At 36.2% G+C, this 23,430-nt stretch overlaps 1 protein-coding gene across 25 annotated transcripts in view; it reads right to left on the reverse strand.

The window, feature by feature from the left end:
• Nucleotides 1-23,430, reverse strand: part of LOC123760692 (nuclear receptor coactivator 2) — a 562,651-nt gene that overhangs the window by 100,746 nt on the left and 438,475 nt on the right. For 22 of the 25 annotated variants that reach the window (XM_069328371.1, XM_069328357.1, XM_069328359.1 and 19 more), the window contains 11 exons: nt 23,050-23,186; nt 19,251-19,478; nt 14,605-14,724; nt 13,146-13,255; nt 11,899-12,310; nt 10,897-11,232; nt 10,397-10,726; nt 7,271-7,463; nt 3,605-4,020; nt 2,002-2,214; nt 129-326 (listed from right to left, as the gene is read on the reverse strand). In XM_069328371.1, the coding sequence (XP_069184472.1) occupies nt 129-326; nt 2,002-2,214; nt 3,605-4,020; nt 7,271-7,463; nt 10,397-10,726; nt 10,897-11,232; nt 11,899-12,310; nt 13,146-13,255; nt 14,605-14,724; nt 19,251-19,478; nt 23,050-23,186 (2,693 nt within the window). The remainder of the gene's footprint in view (nt 1-128; nt 327-2,001; nt 2,215-3,604; nt 4,021-7,270; nt 7,464-10,396; nt 10,727-10,896; nt 11,233-11,898; nt 12,311-13,145; nt 13,256-14,604; nt 14,725-19,250; nt 19,479-23,049; nt 23,187-23,430) is intronic. The other 3 variants (XM_069328358.1, XM_069328356.1, XM_069328376.1) reach the window with 1 other exon arrangement.

Consider the following 23,430-nt stretch of genomic DNA (forward strand, 5'->3'; position numbering starts at 1 on the left):
CCTTACATAAAAAAAGACAATGAATAGGACTAGTCCTCTGTAATTACATATGATGTTCTTGCTTCCCCCAATTGGGGGATTTCCCCAAATCCCTTAATTTGAAAAATTAAGTTACTTGATAATCATACCTGATTATTCATAGTTGGTCGAGAAGGCATTGTTGGACTTCCAGGTGCAAACTGTTGAGAACTGGGTCGCATCATACTTGCAGGACTTATATGGCCCGCAATATTGGTCCCTCCACCTGGACCCCCAGCTGGGCCTGCACTTGGAAATCGTGTTCGTTGGGTATAAGGTGGTGGGTAGCTCCCATGTGATTGGACAGACTGTAACAAATATGAACAATTATTAACATTATTCAACTAATGTTTTCCTGATATAGATGAATCTACTCATCCATATTTATTGAACTTTTACATGTCTTAAGCAAGAGATTTTTCTAGCAATCTAATGTTACCTTTATTTCATGTATTCTGTACAGTATTTTCCTTGTTAACCCTATCTGGGGAACGCCTGGTCGAGGGCAGGGCCGCTGAAATGCAAAGCCCCAAAATTATCGTAAGGTACCTGCTGTCTACCAAATGATAGTTCCAGGGATCTATGTCCCAGTAGCTTGGTCTTTGACCAGGCCTCCAGGTTATTGGTCTGGTCAACCAGGCTGTTAGATGCAGCTGCTCACAGTCTGACTTATGAGTCACAGCCCAGTTGATCTGGTGTTCTTTGGAGGAGTTTATCAAATTCTCACTTGATGTGAGAGGTCGGCCAGACACAGTGAGAGGTCGGCCAGTTAAGCCCCTTCTGTTTAGAAGGGGTACCTGGTTGATACCTGGTTGATGGGGTTCTGGGAGTTCTTCTACTCCCCAAGCCCGCCCCGAGGCCAGGCTTGACTGGTGAGAGTTTGGTCCACTAGGCTGTTGCTTGGAGCGGCCCGCAGGCCCACATACCCACCACAGCCCGGTTGGTCCGGCACTCCTTGGAGGAATAAATCTAGTTTCCTCTTGAAGATGTCCATGGTTGTTCCGACAATATTTCTTATGCTTGCTGGGAGGACGTTGAACAACCGCGGACCTCTGATGTTTATACAGTGTTCTCTGATTGTACCTATGGCACCTCTGCTCTTCACTGGCTCTAGTATAGTCACTTTTCCCAAAAGCTTTTGCAAAATCTGTGTATATTACATCACCAGTAAGTGATTCCATGCATTTTGATCTTACTTCTTAGCACTCTTTCAAAGATTTTTATAATATGTGTGATGTTGGTCTAAAAAAAATTTGCCTGCTTTACTACCTCCTTTTTGGGTTGGCATGATCCCTGTTGTTATAAGTATGTTGGGGGTAACACCAGTATCTATGTTCCATCTCTAAATAATGTTTACAGCCTGTGATAGTGTTTTTTTGCAATTTTTGATGAATAAAGAATTACAGAAATATTGGCCTGGTGCAGAGTACATGGACATGCTGTCTATGGCTATTTCAAAGTCCATTAGGGTTAGAACTGTTTTAGTTTGAGGAACACTTCCAGTCATCTACATTACCTCTGACAATTATTTCCAGCAGACAGACTTTTTTACAAGTGCCAGACTTTCTGATTGACCTCAACCTAGGTGTCCCACCAGATGGACTGGTTACAACCACCAGCCATGACCAGACTAGGCTGCCACCTGCACTCTACAGGCTCCCCTTATAGCTCAACCTGTCATGACATTGCCATACCACACAGCAAACACCACTAACCATTAAAACAAATACAGTACAGTATATAAATTGATTATTTTATATATATATATATATATATATATATATATATATATATATATATATATATATATATATATATATATATATATATATAGTTTATTTTCTTTCTGTTAAGGTACCTATATGAGTTTAGACACCTTCAGTTTCTAGTTAAATCATCTACAGTATGTACAATATGATTTCACAGTAAAAATATATTTGTTATGATGGTATGAAGACTCAAACAACAATAAAAGCAACTCACAGCTACAGCAGTATATGGCGGTAAAGTTCCAGGACCCGTCACTGATGCAGATGTCTGTGCCTCAATATCTGACATAAGGGAATTCTGAATTTTCTGTATCTCCATTAGTTCATGCGCTGTTGACGTTGGGGGACGTTGGACATCATCCAGACTAAGTTCAGGGTTTATTCCTAAATCTGGTGATGATGATCCACCAGGAAATATATTGGTCATCTGAAAAATTCAAAAGTTATCTTTAATAACACAAAAATATAAAAATACGACTTGAAAATTCATGAGATGTTTGATTTCAGGAATGCAATGCTGATAAAACAAGCATTAACTGAAAATGGCATTCGCAGAACAAAAAGTGTAATTGGTGAGAAATCTGTCGGGTACCAAATTTTTTATGATGTTTAATGTTTGTGCTATCAGTCTAAAATTATTGCTTCTACTTTAATGCTCCCTTTGAGCATTGAGAAGTATACTCCCTTTGAGTAGAAAAGTGTGGTCTCAGTTGTAAGTGCATCGAGAATAGCCCCAGAATCTAGGCTGTCTCCAAATGATGTTTAGGGCCTAAATTTTGTTTTTAATTTTTGATAAATATTGAGCTGTAAATGGAGCTGTATATGAGCCTTCAGGGCTGTACCCGAGGCAGAATGCACGGGCATGCAGTCTATGGCTACTTCAAACAAAGTCCAGTGAGGTAAAGGTGACATTTAATGTACCTGCTTGATACCTGCTTGATAGGGTTCTGGCAATTCTTCTACTCCCCATGCCTGGCCCAAGGCCAGGCTTGACTTGTGAAAACTGGTCAATGTTGGGTTCACATTCATGAAAAATTCATTTGGGTTGCTGTTCTTCAGTGTATTTAGAGGTGCACTGAAAACAGTCATACTGTGACCTTAGTATTTCACTCATCTTTTGTTATCGGTTAAAGTTGAATTCCCTTTGCATAAGTGCCCAATACTGGATGTAGATTTTGCTGAAGACTTTCCACAGGAAAAGAAATATTTTGAATTCCCTTCACTTTCACTAAGGGCTTTTTGCTCTATTTATTTCACATGAATTTTATATGATTCTTGCAGTTTTATGTAAATCACTTCAATTTCTCTATACAGCCTTCCTTGTCATTCATTAGAAAAAGTGTACCATTTGAATAATTCTGTGATTTATTTTTTCATCTATGAAGAGAGTGCCATTTTTGTTCCAATTTATATCTATTTCTCTTTTTTCTTAGTGGTATGTGACATGAGCATGTCTAGTGCCATTGCACTGCTTTCTACTTGGAAACTTTTCACAGCATTTAACACAACTCTGCCACCTCCGAACATGCTCATCACTTCTGTGCATTTCTCTATTAACTTTATCGTAAGCATCTTATATTTTAAGTTACAATTCCTGTATAAAAATAAAGTATTTCAAGAAATAAATGTAAGTCAAACTTTTAAGTACTGATATAGATAAATATCCAATATTTGGAAAAAAACTTCATGCACAACAATGCTTTTCAATACAATCAAATAATTATGACAAATGCATGCAAGGACAGATATGCAGAAAGATACACACATATGGAACAAATGACAATGTACAATGTGTACAATGATTGAATTATACATACCTCTAATATATCATTAATAACACTTTCTCGTAGAAAATCATCGTTGTGGTTTTGTAGGACAGAAGTGAAGGAAGAGGTAATGGATGGTAAGGAACCATCTGGAAAACTACTGCTTACTGGATCCAAGACATTAAGACCCATTGAGGCCTTAAATGATGGCAGTGTATTTGTGGTTGTGGTTGACATGGATGAAGGTGAAACTGACACTCCACTAACACCACCGACAGTTCCTCGCCCAACAAGAGATGCCGACACAGGTCCAGTGCCACTAAGGTTAAGATTGTTCACTCCTATGCCACCTTGAGAAGATAAGGTTGGTTGAGAAGTCATGTGAACCTGTGAGGTAACACCACCTTGACCACCCATCATTGATGCTGCAGATGTATGCATCTGTGGGTTCATGCCCATACCAGAACCTGTAAACAAAATGAATTGCATTATTCAAGTTGTTAGTCATAACCAATGGAAATCCTTTTCTCCAATGTTGGCAAATGTTTCAAAAACTGATGAGCATTAAAGAAATAAGCCTACAGAAAACAATATATGACGGATTGGCTAGTAATCTAGAATGACACTACTGGGAGAGACTTTATAAGATTACCCTTCTTCGAGTAAGATAATTTATTTTCGCTTTAAGCATATTAAATTAATAGCTGCAAGCTTATTTTCATATGATTATACAGTACTACCGGTAAGTTAAACAATCAATTATGGAATAAATAGTTAAAAGAAATCTATGAAGAATCTATGACTGTTATATCAAGGTATGTTTGTGGTTACAAAAATATATGTATCTTGGTAAGTATGCAGATGCAATACAGAACTGTACTCTGATGCCCTAATTAACACTTTGACATTCTGCCCCGTTGGCATATACCTGACCATAAACATTCCAGGCATCTCAAGGTCCCACTCAATGATGCCTAAAATGTTTATACACATTTTACATTCTCTCAGCTAGATTATGGGTTATAACTATAAATTGGGTGTCAAAATGTTTACAAAAGAATGTGCTTGAGTACAGATGCAAAACAAAACATATGTTGATAATGCCTAAAATGTTTATACATTACACATGACGGTGCTAAATATATGAATGTTTATGACAATTTCAACATTCCCCACATATTTTTCAACATTCCTTAGTTATCTTACAACATAAATAAAATAAATAATAAAAAATATAAAAATGTGCATACATAATCAGTTTATTTTGCTATAAAAAGAAAACTAACAACTTTCATGCTTTTCCTGCAGATAATTTGCAAAGAACTGCAAAAATATTTTTCATACTTCAAACTAAAATAGATTACACGTATCAAATATTTACACTATTTATTGTTCTTATTGTCCTTCAATACTTTGGTAAAACTGGCCCATACACTAAATGATAGACTAAAAGAACACTAAATTAGTGTTACGTTTGCAGACACAAGCAATGTGCTTTTCTGTCAACCCATCCTCTGAATTGACAGTATGTTTTAATACTAAGTGTAATAAGTGTTAAGTGTCTTCAAAAACTAAGACAGTTAGGTTAGGTCGTGGTGTTCTATTCAGCTTTTCAGGTAAACTCAAATATTCACAATATATTTGACAGTACGATTTAATACTAAGTATAAATAAGTACAATTCCTGACTGTCAAACATAGTACATAATTGCATTTATGGGGCTGTTACATTTACCTCCCCATTTTTGGAGGACGGGCTGCTTCTGTCATGTTAAGGCAGCTAATAATCCTACAGATTAATTTAAAGATTAAAATAATCTTTTCTGCCTCTATTTTCTTCACAAATGCTGTCTAGGGTCTTGTATACAACATGAACCAAACATGAACCTTAGTCCTGCATTTGTTGCTGTTGACACTTGTCTCTCAATACATACTGAAATGTTCTCACTTTCTTAACAAGCATGATCTTTACACTGTACCTACAACTCTCTTTCCATTTTTTGCCTATTATGTTGCAAACCCTTTTGTCTTTATTCCACCATATTCTCTTTGCTATTTGTCCGGCATTTGTCTTTATTCCTATACTTCAATCTTATTCCTAAACTTCAATCTCATTCCTTTCTTCTACATTTTTCCAATACTTCAACCTCATTCCTTTCTTCTACATTTTTCCAATACTTCAATCTTACCTTTTTCCACACTTCTATCTTGTTCCTTACTACTACCCTATTCATCTTACCAATTCCTATGCATCTTACCTTTCCTATATTTCAATTTTCTTGCCTTTTTACCTCCCTCCCTCTCCTACCTAATAAACTGACTTTCTCCACTATTTATTTCCATTACACAACTTGTTAATGGTCCAGGACATACCGAAACATCCACTGTTTTCAGATTTATGGGATGGGTGTCTAATTTTCAGCCTAGTTACTGTGACTTATTGTCTGAAGTATCTATATTTTCACTACGATAGTGAAATATGGATACTGGAGTACAATATTTTCAGATGAGACGAGAAACAGCATACAGGGCAAAGCCAGCATGCACATTAAAATGAACTCATTTGCACCGAGCTGCAAAACATATGGAGGAAGTGCTGATAATAATTACTGAAATCCTAAATGTGGTTATTGTCCTTTCATATAGGTCACTAGATACAAATTCTTGACAGTTTAAATGCCAACTAATGACAAGAAAATGATAACTTAAAAAACCTAATAAACCTAACCGCGGGGACACTAAAAAGCCCCGAAATCATCTCAAGATAACCTCAAGATAACCCCAAACACCATCCTAGTGACTTAGTGACTTCAATTTATGGCATTTAAATTGGAAAACTGTACCAAATACAGTTAAATTAGAGAGAATCCCTGGAAACTGTCTAAATTGAGCAGTCACAAACAAATGACATCTTATGGATGTGTGACAGATTTTCCTTAAACTAGCAAATGGAAGATAATCTAGCAAATAGTAGAGATAACTAGAAAACACTTGAATCTTACTGATACTCCTGATAGAGAAAGCTACTCTATCCTTTTGAGATGTATCGTATTGTCTCAATATATGTACTTGAACTCTTGAATCTCATGTTTACAAACAATGAAAAACTGCATGGAAACGTAATGATCACAAATGCATGTGACTCAGATCACAACCTAATCAAAGTTCAGACAACCGTGGGCAATAGACCAGTGCAGCCAGTCTCAAATCCAGTTAGATGCACTGGGGAAATAAACTATTTCCCACTGTACACTGGGAAAATATTATTGAAATTGTTTCCAAATCTGCATATGAAATAACTCCTCATGAGACCAGGAGACATGGAAAGAAAGTGCAAAATATCCCTGTTGGAAAGGAGAGGTGCAATAGACAGATTAGGTGAGAACTCTATCAACATTTTGGGCCCAAGACTTTCCAACATTCTCCCTCTAAATGTAAGGGGCATAACTAGCCAACCTCTCACAGTGTTCAAAAAGAGAGCTAAACATTTCCAAAGGATATCTGATCAACTATCCTGTGACTCATACATCAGACTATGAACAGCTGCATCTAATAGCCAGGTTGACCAAACAATAAACCAGGAGGCATAATAAAAAATCAGGCCAAGGGGACATTGCTACCCAGAAACAATTTAGGTAAACTCAGGTATGGTATATGTAGAATGGAATAGAACTTATTTAAATAGTTCTTACTTTGCAGCAACTAGAAGAAAACTTACCCATAGAAGTGTTGACCTTCACATTAGAGCGGTTGCTACTGGTTCCCTTGATAAGTAACTGATTGAGGATCTCGGATTGATTACGCCCTGGAGGCTGCCAAGGACCGGGGGTCTGCAACTTTTTCTCCAAGTCCTTTGGAAGCTTCTCTTGGGGTAGGCCTTGTGGATTTAAGTGTTGTGATGGAGGCTGGCTCTTTAAGAAATTATAAAATTATATCATCAGGATACTCAGAAGTTCATTGAATAAAGAATGCTTATGAGTAGACAATGTGCAGATGAGGGTTACAGATCCCAACACACATGAAGCATATGAAAAGCAAGACAGAATGAGATGCAACAATAAAAAGCTTGCCAGATGATAATATAGCATTAAAAAAAGGCTTTGAAAAAACCCAGCTTTGATTGTAATAAAATACCTATTTCAGAAAGGGAGCCACAGTGGCTCCCTGAAGCAATATTGCTGAGATAGCTACCCACTAATGAGTCAAATCAATCATAGGAGTCCTGTTGGACTACCAGAGACCAGAGCCAGAACCTAATCTCTTCATAGAGGCAGAGAGAGCTGGGGATTGTTAGGATTTACACTGAGAAAGCATCCAGAAAGTAGACAAAGGAATACAGACAACTTCTTGTTCACAAAAACAAAGCAACAAAACACACACTGCAAATGATTCAATCATATCAAAATGTTTCTCTTGAAACTGGGCTCGAAACCCACCCTAGTGTCATCCTTTGCAGATGCCTGGTTGATACCTGGTTGATGGGGTTCTGGGAGTTCTACTCCCCAAATCCGGCCCGAGAACAAGCTTGACTTGTGAGAGTTTGGTCCACTAGGCTGTTGCTTGGAGTGGCCCGAAGGCCCACATACCCACCATAGCCCGTTGGTACGGCACTCCTTGGAGGAAACAATCTAGTTTCCTCTTGAAGATGTACCCAGTTGTTCCGGCAATATTTCTTAGGCTCGCTGGGAGGGTGTTGAACAACTGTGGACCACTGATGCTTATACAATGTCCTCTGATTGTGCCTATGGCACCCCTGCTCTTCACTGGTTCTATTCTGCATTTTCTTCCATATTGTTCACTCCAGTACGTTGTTATTTTACTGTGTAGATTTGGTAATTGGCCCTCCAATATCTTCCACGTGTATATTACAGTATTTGATATTTCTCTCGTCTTCTTTCTAGTGAGTACATTTGGAGAGCTTTGAGACGATCCCAATAATTTAGGTGCTTCATTGCGTCTATATATGCCGTATATGTTCTCTGTATTCCCTCTATTTCAGCAATCTCTCCTGCTCTGAAGGGGAAAGTGAGTACTGAGCAGTACTCAAGATGGGACAGTACAAGTGATTTGTATAGTTCAACCATTGTAACGGGATCCCTGGATTTGAAAGTTCTCATAATCCATCCGATCATTTTTCTGGCTGATGCAATATTTGCTTGGTTATGTTCCCTAAACATTAGGTCGTCAGACATCATTATTCCCAAATCCTTTCCATGCTGCTTTCCTACTATGGGCACATTTGATTGTGTTTTGTACCCTGTATTATGTTTAAGGTCCTCATTTTTACCATACCTGAGTACCTGGAATTTATCATTGTTAAACATCATGTTATTTTCTGGTGCAGACTGTGACTTGACTATGATACTTAGTAAAGTATTGGTGATTGGACCGACACACCCCGGGATGGCCAAGTTGAGTTACGAGATGGAATCAATGTCCATCTGTTAAGGCTTGTTATAACTGAAGATTGTGTGAAAGTTTGCCAGTGTGTTGCTGGAAACCCCTGCCAGTGCACTGCTGGAAACCCCTACCAATGTGTTGCTGGAGACCCTTGCCAGTGTGTTGCTGGAGACCTGCTTGATACCTGCTTGATGGGGAGTTCTGGGATTCTTCTCCTTCCCAAGCCCAACCCGAGGCCAGGCTTAACTTGCGAGAGTTTGATCTACCAAGCTGTTGCTTGGAGCGGTCCACAGGCCCACATACCCACCACAGCCCGGTTGCTCCAGTACTTCTATTAGAAAACAATTTAGTTTTCTCTTGAAGATGTCCACGGTTGTTCCCACAATATTTCTTATGCTCGCTGGGAGGATGCTGAACAACCTCTGCTAGTGTGTTGCTGGAGAGTAGAAATGGTGTTTTGGCACCGCAACAATACTGTGTAGGACTGGTCCATGATTTACTGAGAAAGGTGAACTCGCTGGTATGAGGACCATAGAAGACAGAATTAGGGAGGAAACCTTGAGTTGTGTACGATAGAAGATAGAAGTAGACTTGCCGGGAAAGAAGATTGCAGAAGTTTTATAATGTCCTGTGCAACAGTGACACTTGCAGTGTTATGTCATGCACATATGTGTATATATAGTTAAGAAGTACACTTGGTGATGGTTCTGTTTAGTGTGGTTTACCCCCTTTTCCTTTAGATTGACTATTACTGCCAGTTCTTAATAGCATACCTATGACTTGGGGTGGGATCGAATAAGAAGAGGCACTAAGCCCCCCATATACAGTTGGTAAGTAAAGAAGCCGGTTACTATCAAAGTGAGGCCGTAACAGAATGCAATGAACATAAGAGTGCTAGTGGTTACATTTGCAGCGGTTGTAGTGGTAGTGTTTACTTAGTTGTATCTATGGGAAGCTAAAAGTGATATATGTATCACTTTAAATGCCAGAGAAGTATTTTTTATAAAAGCATGTTTAGGCAATCAAAGCAGAGATTAGGTTGAGCCAGGAAAGGTAAGTGGCTGGTATAATAAAATCCACCATTAAAAAAATCAAGATAGTATGAGAAGCATCCAGAGAGCTGGCTCAAGAATGGTGGTACCAACCCTTACATAAGGGGGTGAGAGATGCTGGAGTGGTGTGAACCTGAAAATTTGGGAATAAATACAGGAAAATTCAGGAAGAAAAAGAAAATTGGAGATGAAGAAATGTAAATGTCAGGAAAAGATATGGAGTGCAAGAATCCATCATACACATCATAAAATTTATAAAAAAAAAGAAAAAAAGACTACAGGTTTTTCCTATAATCTTTATATAAACTTACTCTCTGAAAATTTAAAGACACAGCATTCAATATAGCCTTTAATGATATGAATATACAAAAATATAAAAAGAAGTAACATACCTGGTTCATATGGACAGGTCCCTTGGCTAAAAGGGAGGCAAGCATCTTGTTCTTTTCCCACAATTTTGAAGAACCCTGGTTATTTGGACTGACTCCTGAACCTCCATGACCAATACCTCCACCAGTATTGTTCCCAACAGGGGTTGGAGGGCCATGAGGGGTTGTGGGTCCATGTGGAGTTGAAGGACCTCCATGTGGAGCTGGAGGGCCTCCATGAGGTGTTGATGGGCCACCATGAGGTGTGGGAGGGCCTCCATGTTGGACTGGTGCAGGGCTCATAGAGCTAGCAGGTGGTGATGGACCCAACAAACTTTCAAATGCACCCATCATCTGTTGTTATAATTATAATATTAAATAAACAGCTCAATATATCATTATTGCTTGAAAAATGTACAAATCCAAAACAAATTGTTTGCTCATTAAATTCAGGCAAATTAGCACTAAATGTTGAAAATAACAATTCTTGAAAATTTTGCAACAATTCACAGTTATCCAGTTACCTGTTTGCTAGGATTGCCATCATGAGCCTCATCACTAGGCCGCTTGATACCCCTCAACATGTTGGATGCAGACAACATGTCTGCACTACGCGGTCTTGGAGGAATGCCAGAATTCGTAGACTGGGGGATACTAGATGATGAGGACGTTAAGGTACTGAGGGAAGAGGGTGATGAAGAAGTGGAATTCGCAGACTGTAAGCTTCCTCCAGGGCCTTGTGGTTGTCGGAAATCAGAAGTTATGTCTGGCTTCTTTTCATCTGGGGGGTCATTTAGTAGATCCCATATATCATCACTACTTTTTCTATTATCGGTGTCATCGTCATCATTATTCAAAAGCTGTAAATGTAAAGATTTCATGACAAAATCTTTTCAATGGTATTGAATTTAATAAATTAATAAAAATTCCAATCTTCTGACATGTACTGTGCACTACTATTCCAATTAAATGAAACTCCACATTTATCAAAACTAATTGATTTACAAAGTGATTCACATCTGAAACTTCTGGATATAAGCAAAAGCATTTAAGCATTTAAAACCACTGTAAACAGAAAATTTGAACACATATTTGGGTTTAAATAAAGAGGCCACTGCTATTATTGGTGATTTCCTAAAAGGTTACTAGATTTTTTTATAACATTTGTCTGCCTACCTGTTTAATGAGATTATATAAATTTTACTGATACAGAAATTTGTCAGAAAGCTCATAAATGAGAAGCCAATTAATCATACTGAAATTAATTTTGGCAAGACTATGCTATAAATATTATGTATGAAAACAATTCAGGACTGTAAGACACATTGTGGCAATTTAATCATGTTCCTACCATCTAAGTGGTACAAATGTTTTGTCTTTGACTACTGACTGATAAAGGAATGTATTCAATTACTGAATACTTTTTATCAAACACTAAAAAATATACAATAATGACCAAAAGAAATCAAAGTAACCATGTTGGAGAATGACATGTTAGAATCAATTAATAAAATCCAAAATATTACCTCTCTTAACATATTATTTGCTGTGGAATTTACTGCTGGCGATGAGGAGGCATTGGGTTTGAAATCATGATGAGAAGGAACTCGTGACATTAGCCGTTCTAAGGTACTATTTCCATCGCCTACACCACCAACTACTGCCCCTTGGGTATCATCTTCATCCTTTTGGTTGAGGAGATCCTTCAGGATTTTATTTGAGTTATCTGAAGGCAAATCATTACTACTTTCACTATGACTGAGCAGTTTTCGTAGCCTGGTATTATCACCAATGGAGGACACACCAGAGTCATCTCCCGCTCCTCCCGTACTACTTGGTCGCCCAGATAAAGATTCATCTAGTACTGATCCTCCATTACCAGAAGTTCCAGCAAGCAATCTGTCTGCTGTTGATGACCCATTACCTTCTTGGAAAGGCCTGCATAAGGTAAAAATTATTGTTAAATACTGTACATTTATATTTAATATAATACTGCATATAAATTTTAAAACTAAGGCAAATGGATAACCTGGTAACCTTTCAATAATTAATTACACAGCAGACTTTAAATTTTGTGTGGGAGATGCAGTAAATGAAACTGTCAAACTGAACCATGTACCGATACTAAAAGCTATTTAGTAAAGAATCATATAGAGAAATCACCAGAGTTGAATATAATGAAACGCCTGTCTGGTTGAGCCCCGGTAGCTCCAAGAAGCTAATCTCATTGAGGTGGTCTATACTATTGGGGTCAAACAGTCGCAGGAGTCCTGTTTGGCCTACTTGTGGCATGAGCCAGAACCAGCCCTCCCTCCCTCACAGAGGGGGCAGAGAGGGGGGGGGGGGGGGGATTTCAATTCAACAAACCTCGATTCGCCAAATCGGGGTTTTTTGAATCTAGGTTCCACTGTACTTTGACTTGACCAGTAATAAATAGTATATACAGTTGACTAAATTCTCTGTGATTGGATTGTATGCCCTTTACTTCTCTATATGGAACAATAATCGAGACACTTAAAGTTTAGTATTATAATGTCTTGCTTTTACACTTCAGTAAGAATTATCTGTACCAAGAGCTTGTTTGTTTTCTATAATTTTCCTAAACAAAAAAGTAAAGGTATAAAAAATATTATTCACATATACTGTATGTAGAAAGCTCAAAACTGATTTTAAAATACTGTACAGTACTAAAATAAAAATAATATAACCAACTATTAAGAATGCACTTTAAATTAATGACATTTAAGTGCTCTTTATTACACTGAGAACTTACCCAATAATAGAATGTGTTGCCATCATGAAACTTCCTTCTGGCTGGGTCCCGTCAGTGTCACGGAAAAATTTAGATTTTGTCTGCACACGAATTGAACGATCTGCTCCAATCTGAAACAAAAGTTAGGAATTATGTTTTGCTCAGATGTAGCAGATTCATCTAAATACCAAATACTTTTCCTAAATCCTTGTAATATGTACTTGACCTGTGCAGGGAACCACGAAACAATCTACGTGATGTACTATCCAAGAACATTTTTGCTATCACACTCACTTTTGCTATCTAATGCTTAACTACTTTTGTTCAGTCACTCAACATCCATAAAGTGCTAGGTTAGCATATCATGTAAGGCTAATGTGGAAGGCTAGTGGGTAGGGTTATTATGTAAGGGTAGAGTGGAAGGCTAGTGTAGAAGGCTAGTGTAGAGGGCAACCATGTAGAAGGCTAGTGTAGAGGGCAACCATTGAAGGCTAGCATGGAAGGCTAGCATAGAAGGCTAGCATGGGAGGCTAGTGTGGAAGGTTGGCATAGAACGCTAGCATGGAAAAATAAGTGTGGAAGGTTAGCGTGGAAGGTTAGCACGGAAAATATAGTGAATGGATGAGTGTTTTTTTAAGTATCCTTGATCTTCTTTACTTACATTCTTCTTCTATTTTCCTTCAAGCTATTACCACCCCACACCACGAAAAAGAGAATATGGATGAATGATGATTGATGATAACAATGATGATGGTGATGGCAATAGTTATGATGATAATAATTATGATCTGGCACCCATCAACTTTGCCATGATTATAAAATGCTCTTTCAATAGTCACTCAAATGCTTTCCCAACTCTTCATCTCATTCACAAGCTTATGCTTATTTACTTTCTTACATTGGAGAGAAAGTCTTAAACTGTATTCCATAATTCTCATCTCATAACTGTCTAACAAGCCCAAATATCTTGTCTTCCCCCCCCCCCCCATTCCCTCTTGTTCTGCATATTTTCTTTATGTTCACAAAACGTAACTCTCTCTTTAGCCATTTGCCAATACTGTACCAGTACATCAAAATAAATTTCTAACCCCTCATATAAAATCATTCCTAATACTATTTAAATTTTAGCTGAACATTTTGTTCAATCTCCTTCTAAAATCAAAATTATGTTAAATCCAAAATTAACATCATTTTACTCTTTTATTCAAGTCAACATAGTTTCCTGTGCTAAAATGAGAACAAGTAAACAAGATGGTGAATTCAAAAGCTTATTTCTTCCTAAGAGAATCAACCACTTTTTCCTTACCCACTTTTTCTTTATTTTCATCACCATTCTTTTTTTTCTGTATTATATCACTCACTACATTTCCAACTCATAATGAAGATAGTCATTTCATATAAATAAAATGATCTCTCTTAACTAATTCTGACAATACATACAAGACGTTACTTATTTTTTATTTATTTTAAGCATTTTTACCTTAACCCGATACACCTGTGAGGTAGCGTGCCCAGACTGCAAAGTTTCTTTCAGGTGGCCAGTCACCTTACCAACGTCCCCTTGAGGAATCAATTCTATGAAGCGTTCGCCAATTCTTTCCTGCAAAAATTAAATGTGAAGATGTAAAAGTTTTTTTACGAACTAGGCCTCTAACAAGGGCAAAGCTACCTACTCACAGTGCAGGGGTCAAAATATGACTTAAAAATCAACCCATTCATGAGTTCTGGAACAGCTGTCACAGACCAGGAAGGACTGGAAAATATCTTCTTTATTTCGCTGGATATTTGTGAACCAGTTAAAATTTATTTGGCAAGCCAGAGGGAATATAAGCTATAAGCTGGCTTAAATAAGTTGCTAACACTGCCTCTTCAGCAATGATTTTAACTTGAGACCAGCACACTGATACAATAATGACTTTGTCACCTTATACAAGTGTAAAGTTACATGACAAGTAGACAAGTTTATAGGTCTTTAATTCCACACGCTGAATTAAAATATTTATTTTAAAACATTTTGACAAAACAGCTTATCATTCACTCAGCCAATGCACAGCTGACACTACTAGTTGCCAAAAACAGTATAATTTGGAGAGTTAATTGAATAATTCCTAACTCTCCATTTCTTCTGTATCTATGGCCACATTCACAATGCAGTAAAATTTGCAACCTGCTATATTATATATATAAAAAACTCATTTAAATTTATAATAGTTTCCCTTAACTCTTTTGGCATTTCCTGAATTGTTATATGTTATATAACATATACAGTATATGTCATATAACATATAACATGTGTGTGTATAACATATACATACTGTATATGTTAGCTTTAGTTGCACTTATAGTTTTTTATACTTAATTGTTTATTGAAAACAAATGGCTAATTATTTTTATATGATAATTAGCCAAACCAACACACCGAATTCTACAATTAATTATTCAAATGTTGTCGTAACATATAAAAAATTATCAGCAGCTGTATGTGGTGGTTTCTTTATACATTTAATTAACTTGTAAGGGTAAAAAAATTTCAATGCAGGTGTTTTGCAGTCTACCACATCTCATTTCAGTGCAGGACTATGTTTATATACAGACTTGAAACTAACTCATTTAATATTTTCACCAATTATACTCTATACTTTCTCTTTCAATTCAAATGAATATATGACTCCAATTTATATGTGAAATAAGGAGAATTATGTGTATAATATAGCCTCTGAGTATTTTCACACATATCTGAATTACTGTGAACCAAAAAGAGCAAATCATTCCACCCTCCATTATTATACACTATTCAAAGCTGTGTCCCTTAGTAAGACCTATGCTTCACTTCAAAACACTTCAAGTTCTCCTGACATGTTGTAATTTTCATAGCCCCAGCACTTATTCATTCACAATAGCTATCAATTATTTTATCCTCTAAGCACACTATCAGTCATACTCTTTACTATTTCTCTCACTACATGCATACCACTTTGTCGAGGTAATTTAAATTACAGTACTGTACTGTACTTTTCCTTCTCGTTTCCTGGTGACCTCATACCATGTTTTTCTTAAACATATACTATTAACTTTAACTATATTTCAACAGTAATTTACACCATTCTGCATGAATAACTTACCTTTACATTTCTTATTTTTATCTCATCTGTGTGGAAGAGACTTAAATGTCTAAAAAAATTGGCATAAAAATTAATCCCTGCAGACTTTTGTAACACTACTCACATAACTTCTTTAAGTTCACTAATGTCCTTGAAAACACTTCTTAAACAAACAACACATTTCTTAATTTACACTTCTTAATTTACTTACCTTAGTTTCAAACTCTAATTTTCCATTACTATCCTGACTAGTCATTACTCTGTGATACTGTACATAAACTCATTCACAAGTTTCACAAATTTTCTGCTTATGTATTCTGATTTTATGCGAGTAACTTCCAGTGTACCCCTTACTGCTAGACTTGTAGGGGGTACTGCTTAGTTCAAGTCTAACAGTGAACTTCAAACAATTCCTAAATACAGAATCAGAATTTATAATCATATGTAACAATAAAAGAATATCAACAGCTATTTAGACAATAAAAATAAAAGACTTGTGAAGTGTTACCTCAGTTACACTAATGAAAAAAGGTTAATTAATACCTAGTAATACAATGGGAGGCAAACGTACGAGGTAAATGTGAAAAACTGAAGTGATCAACCCTTATGAAGGATTACAACAGGAAAAAATAGTCATGAATGTATAGAAAAACACACAAAATGTGTATCCCTGATTCTGGATGTAAAAATAAATAAATAAATATAAATAAATAAATATAAATATATTATATACCACACAAACATTATATATATATATATATATATATATATATATATATATATATATATATATATATATATATATATATATATATATATATATATATATATATTATATATATATATATATATATATATATATATATATATATATATATATATATATATATATATATATATATATATATATATATATATATATATATATATATATATATATATTATATATATTATATATATATATATATATATATATATATATATATATATATATATATATATATATATATATATATATATATATATATATATATATATATATACATATATATATATATATAATCAGATATAATCACATACATACACATACATACTATACAGTGGCCTCTCCATTTACGAATTTAATCCGTTCCCACAGACAGTTTGTAACCTGAAAATTCACAACCCGAAATGAATTTTCCCATAAGAAATAATGTAAATTGAATTAACCTGTTCCATACTCCCAAAAATATTAACTTCAAAATTAATTTCATGCCTAATAAACACAAATATTTAGTACTATAATATGTACAAGTTATAGCTTACCTTTATTGATGACTCTTGTTGGTGTATGGAAGATGGTAAGGAGGTGGGGAGGGGAGGAGGAGGAGAGGTGTTAGTGTTTGGAAGGGGCAGTCCCCTTCTATTATAACATCAGGCACTGATGACTTCTCTGGGGTTCTCTCTCCTACATTTTGCCTGCATACCACTAGGGCCTGGTTGTGGCTCACTGATTGTTTTTCTCACTAAAAACCTTTCCATAGAGACTTATTTTTCCCTATGTTGTAACACTTATCTGCAGTGAGGCATCACAGTGTCATTAAAAAAGTTATGACAACGGGCTACTTCAGCTTGCTGTGAGCGAGTCGTTTCAACAAAAGTTTGCATTTCTTCCCAAAGTCTACACCACTTGTTGAGTTGTTGAATTGTTGAGGAAGGGACATTCTGTACTGCCTCCTCCTCCACTGAAGAAATTTTCTCAACTGCCTCTTGTTGCTGCTTCTTGTGAAAGGCTAGGAGTTTTTTGGTGGTCAGTTCTTCGCAGTCTTCCTCCACCAACTCACTGTGAATGCCACTTCTCTTTCTTAATTTCTCAAACCATCCTCCTACTCGCCTTAAACTCTTTCGTATCTGCATCACTCGTTCCAGGGGGTTTCTTTATAAGATCTTCATGCAATAGCCTTACGTTTTCACAAATGACGGCCTTTGAAATGCTATCACCTGCTAACTGCCTGTTATGTATCAAAATTAATAACTTTTCAACATCCTCAAGTGTTTGTGTTCCTTGTTTTGGGATTGTTGATATGCCTTTTGCCACTGTAGCACTCATAATGTCTTTTTTCTTAGCAATCACAGTGCATATCGTTGACAGATTTGTTGTACTACCTAGATAGTTCAACAACCCGTGTACCATTTTCAACTTTCTAACTTCAGAATTGCTTTTAAATACATGCATGGTGAAATAGTAAAGAAATTTTTCACAACTTTTGTAAGACCAAAGCTGGAATATGCAGCAGTTGTATGGTGCCCATATCTTAAGAAGCACATCAACAAACTGGAAAGGGTACAAAGACATGCCACCAAGTGGCTCCCAGAACTGAAGGACAAGAGCTACGAGGAGAGGTTAGAGGCATTAAACATGCCAAAACTAGAAGATAGAACAAAAAGAGGTGATATGATCACTACGTACAAAATAGTAACAGGAATTGATAAAATTGATAGGGAAGATTTTGTGAGACCTAGAACTTCAAGAACAAGAGTTCATAGATATAAACTAACTAAACAGAGATGCCAAAGAAATATAAGAAAATTCACTTTTGCCAGCAGAGTGGTAGACGGTTGGAACAAGTTAGGTGAGAAGGTGGTGGAGGCCAAATCCGTCAGTAGTTTCAAAGCGTTACATGACAAAGAGTGCTGGGAAGACGGGACACCACGAGCGTAGCTCTCATCCTGTAACTACACTTAGGTAATTACACTTAGGTAATTACACACAGTATATAAGTTTGTTCCAAATTCCAGATGATTTGTGCATCACTTTTGCAAGCACATTTAAAATAAATTGTTAATTTATTACAGTATTTAGTTGAATAAATATATTCAAGGAGATGTGCTCTGTCATCCTTTCTAAGAAATATGAACTGGTAAAATGTTATAGTATTGTATATAGCAAATAAAAACGAGGAAAACTTTGATAGTAGAAAACCAAAAGTTTATTTTCTTACCCTTTACTAATGCATCGATACAATTTAATGGAAATATAACTCACCTTACTGATATAATGACTGTATCTGGAGGATACTCCACTTGCATCAATTGCAATTATAGTGCCTTGAGTATCCAGTTTGGTGGTAAACTGTTCAACTGGTGTGCCCTGTATGCGTTCGTTGGGCGGAATTCGCCGTACTAAACAAACTAGGCACTGTTGTCCTTCCCCTTCAAAGGATTCACTATTACTTTTATCCACAAAATATGATGGCAAAAGTACAGCAGAAATCTGAAAAAAAGCAGAATGCAATTTATAGACAAGAAGTTCTGTACTATTGAATGGCAATAATAATATGACATACTATTAGTTACAGTATTCAGCAGTGATTTTACAACAATTACCAGCTCAAAGTAATCTGGCAGTTATCTTGCTAGTTCCAAGGTTCAATGTCCTCACAGACTCATCACTGACCACGCCTCTGGTTGGTGGTCAAGTCAACAAGACTGTTAGACGTAGCTACTCACAGTGTGATATGTGAATCATAACCCGGATGATCAGGCATCCTTGGAGGAGTTTCATGAAGTTCACTTTTAACCCTTGGACTGCGCAATACATACATATATGATTTGACAAAAAATAATTTAACATAAGTTTTTAAAACTTGCACAAACACTTTCCATTTTTTTTTTTTGCATAATCAATTAGGCAAATGCTCCAACTTTGTCTAAATGATCACAGCATAACTTGAAAAACAAGAGAATCAAAATTAATTTTAAAATTGAATATTGAAAACTTCAGATTTTCAATTCAGAATAAAAAATATGAACTATCATTAATTGTTCATTTAATGATGTTATTCTCTCAGAATAGCATATGATCTTCATTTTCATCAAATTAGAATATAGGTTTTCAGTATAGTTTACTGTAAAAAAAATCGTCAATAGGGCACTTGAAATATGCAGCAAATATTTTTTTGCCGCATATTGAAATATTTTTTTAGACCAAAAAAAATTATAACTCCAAATGTATAAAGTTTATGAAAAATCCATTCTGATGGGATTGTAGAACAGACAGCTGAGCACACAATATGTCAAAGTAGTGAGAATCGGTTACTAACTGGAATTTTAGAAGCCACTCAAATTTGAAACTCTGGTTTCAGAGATAATTGAAGTTGAAGTTATCAACAATGAATAAAGGTAGTTTTAATTCGTTAATTTAATTGCATGTTTTAATAAACATTGTTTGGCATTCGTACTTGAATATGTGAAAGTTGTAGGTCAATATGTGTTGAAATGAAGTCAAGAAAAAATAACCCCCCAAAAAAACACAAAATATAGGGATATGTGTAATTATAATAATTATAATGATTTAGGGGATATATTTAGGGTATACTTTATATAAGTTAAAAGGCCCTAATATGGTCTCTAATTATCAAAACAACCTAAAGAGACAAAGAAAATAGAGTTCGAAATCAGAGAAAAAAATCGGCCCAAAATAATTAAGTCCCAAATTTTGCGAGTTATGACTGATTTATTTGTTGACCAATTTCATTCTATCTTCAAATAGTTATGAAAACATATGCATTCTCCAGGATGTAAAGGTTACAACAAAATCAGATAATAAACAAAGGAAGAAAAAAACTAAATTCTTAAAAAAAAAATTCCCCCTAAAAAAAATATTTTTGGGACATTGATGAAAGCAACATATATTAACATTAGACAATGCATTTATATGATATATAACAAAATAGATCATATTAACATAGTTATTCATTATTATTTGTGTTATTGTGTATGTTATGTGTTACTCAGCAATGATATAAAGGCACCAACTGCATGTCCACTTTCTACACACTTCTTACTACTATTGTTCTTCTTTGAGCATAGAACATGTGCTTGCATCTCTTTATTACTGCATAATCCTTCAGTTCCAGTTATTAGGAGCTGTTCTCCTTATCAATAAAAAGTTCTAACTTTTCAAAAATTCGTCTAAAATCAATTTCTAAAAATGTTTTAATGAAAGTTCCACGACACTGAAGTCAATAAGTTAGAGATTTGTTTAACATTTTTAAGTTATTTTTACATAATTTGAATAGTTTTTAGTACTATGCCCCCTATATTTGCGGTAATATACGTGGTCTAAGGGTTAAATGCTGTGAGAGGTAGGCCATTTGTGCCCCTTATGTTTAAAGGTTGAGTGTTGAAAGCCTCGGCCCTTTGATTAGGATTCTTTTTCAAGTGTACCTAATGCTTTTCAATGGGGCTACTTTGCACTTTCTGCTATGCCGCCTGACAGCTGGATGGACAGCACTTCGGATTCGTAGTCCTGAGGTTCCGGGTTCGATCCTCGGTGGAGGCAGAGACAAATGAGCAAAATGTTTCTTTCACCCTGATGTCCCTGTTACCTAGTAGTAAATAGGTACCTGGGAGTTAGACAGCTGCTACGGGCTGCTTCCTGGGGATGGAGGCCTGGTCGAGGACCAGGCCGCAAGGACATTAAGCCCCGAAATCATCTCAAGATAATCTCAAGATAATGCCTTTTTGTTTCATTTGGTGTCATTTCCATGTGCCGATTTGGGACCGGTTCCCCTAATATTTCCTAACTATAAATTATTATGTATCTGTCTCTCTTGCCTGCACTCTAAGAGAATACAGATTTAAACATTTTAAGCAGTCCCAATAATTTAGATGTTTCATTGAGTGGATTAGGGACAGTAAAAGTTCTTTACACATTCCTCCATATCACCAATTTCTTTAGCACTGAATGGGGCCATTATTGTGCAACACTATTGAGAGTATAAGAGACCCTAGAGAGAACAAGTGACTTTAAAAGTCACATCATTGGTCTGGATTCTTTTATTTGAAAAGTTCTAATTATCCACTCTGTCATCTTTCTTACAGTTGTTTCATACAGTTTGGTGGCAATTACCTATCAGATATATTATATCAGCATTTCGGTTAAGTGTAAAAAAATTTATGAAGAGATTACTGTAGTTATAATAAAACAACAGCCCTATTCTCTTATAACAACAGTGGCCACTGCACACTTGGTTTCTTAAATTAATAAGTGTGTATTTTTTTCTGTGCTCAATGAAAAGTGTTACTTTAGTAACTAAAAGGTATACTTGTAAAAAGAAATGACAGAAGGCCAATTAGCAAAAATAGCAATAAATTTTACATTTATTTTAATGCACCAACATTTGAATTCAAGTAAGCATGCAGTACATTTTTCCTTTTCACATATCATACTGCAGCCACACTCTCACTACACCAGCATTAAATATAAAATTGATTGAGAGCAGTTAGAGAAATTGAGAGTAGTTTTTTTTTCAGGGATATTCCTGCGTGGGCCCTAAGCCTCTGGCTGGCCCACTAAGTGTTGCTTGTTTCTGTTTTACTTGGGCGGAGTATGAGTATTTATTACTCGTATGGTCGCTTCAGTAAGTTATTGCCATATGTGTTTAACAATTTCTTCTGCTCTGTTGAATCTAAGTTAAAATCTTAATGGGTTTGTAACTAAGCACTGTGTTAGATAATGTTCCAGTGGTCTGTCTGGCATTTCTCCACAGTGGTGACATTTCCTCTCATCTTCCGGAACCTGTAAGCCTATTTCGCATGCACATGAGTATCCAAGCCTGATGCGATGTAAGGAGAGTAGTTAACAAATAGAATGCAGCAAAAAGAGAGATGTGGAATTATACTCCATGCACAGTTCAAATGCAGATATAACAGAGCCCAATAGACTTCAGAACTTTAACATCAGTTCATTGTATGTTTCAGAGATGGTACAAAGGAGCCAAAGTTAAACCCCCATCAAGTATAACTAAGAAAGTACACTTCCACACACATAATAGTCCTACCTGCATATTCTCATACTGGGATACCCGCTGTTGTTTCTCTTCCATAGTCTCCTCCTGGTCATCTGGAGGTCTGACCAGGAGGCGACAGTTAAAACTGCGACTCCGCGAAGACTCGCAGGCTGGTTCACTTGGCCAACCTAAAAATTAAATATCAGTAATACTGCATTTTCTAAAATTCTAGAAAAAAGTTGCTAGATAAAATAAAGAACTGATCTTTGTAAACTGAAAAAAAACAGAGAAGGAGGAGGTGAGGCAATGAGGGAGGTAGTGAGGCAATGAAGGAGGAGGTGAGGCAATGAGGGAGGAGGTTAGGCAGTGAGGGAGGAGGTTAGGCAGTGAGGGAGGAGGTTAGGCAGTGAGGGAGGAGGTTAGGCAGTGAGG

This window comes from Procambarus clarkii, chromosome 21, assembly GCF_040958095.1.
Source record: "Procambarus clarkii isolate CNS0578487 chromosome 21, FALCON_Pclarkii_2.0, whole genome shotgun sequence".
Lineage (NCBI taxonomy): Eukaryota > Metazoa > Arthropoda > Malacostraca > Decapoda > Cambaridae > Procambarus > Procambarus clarkii.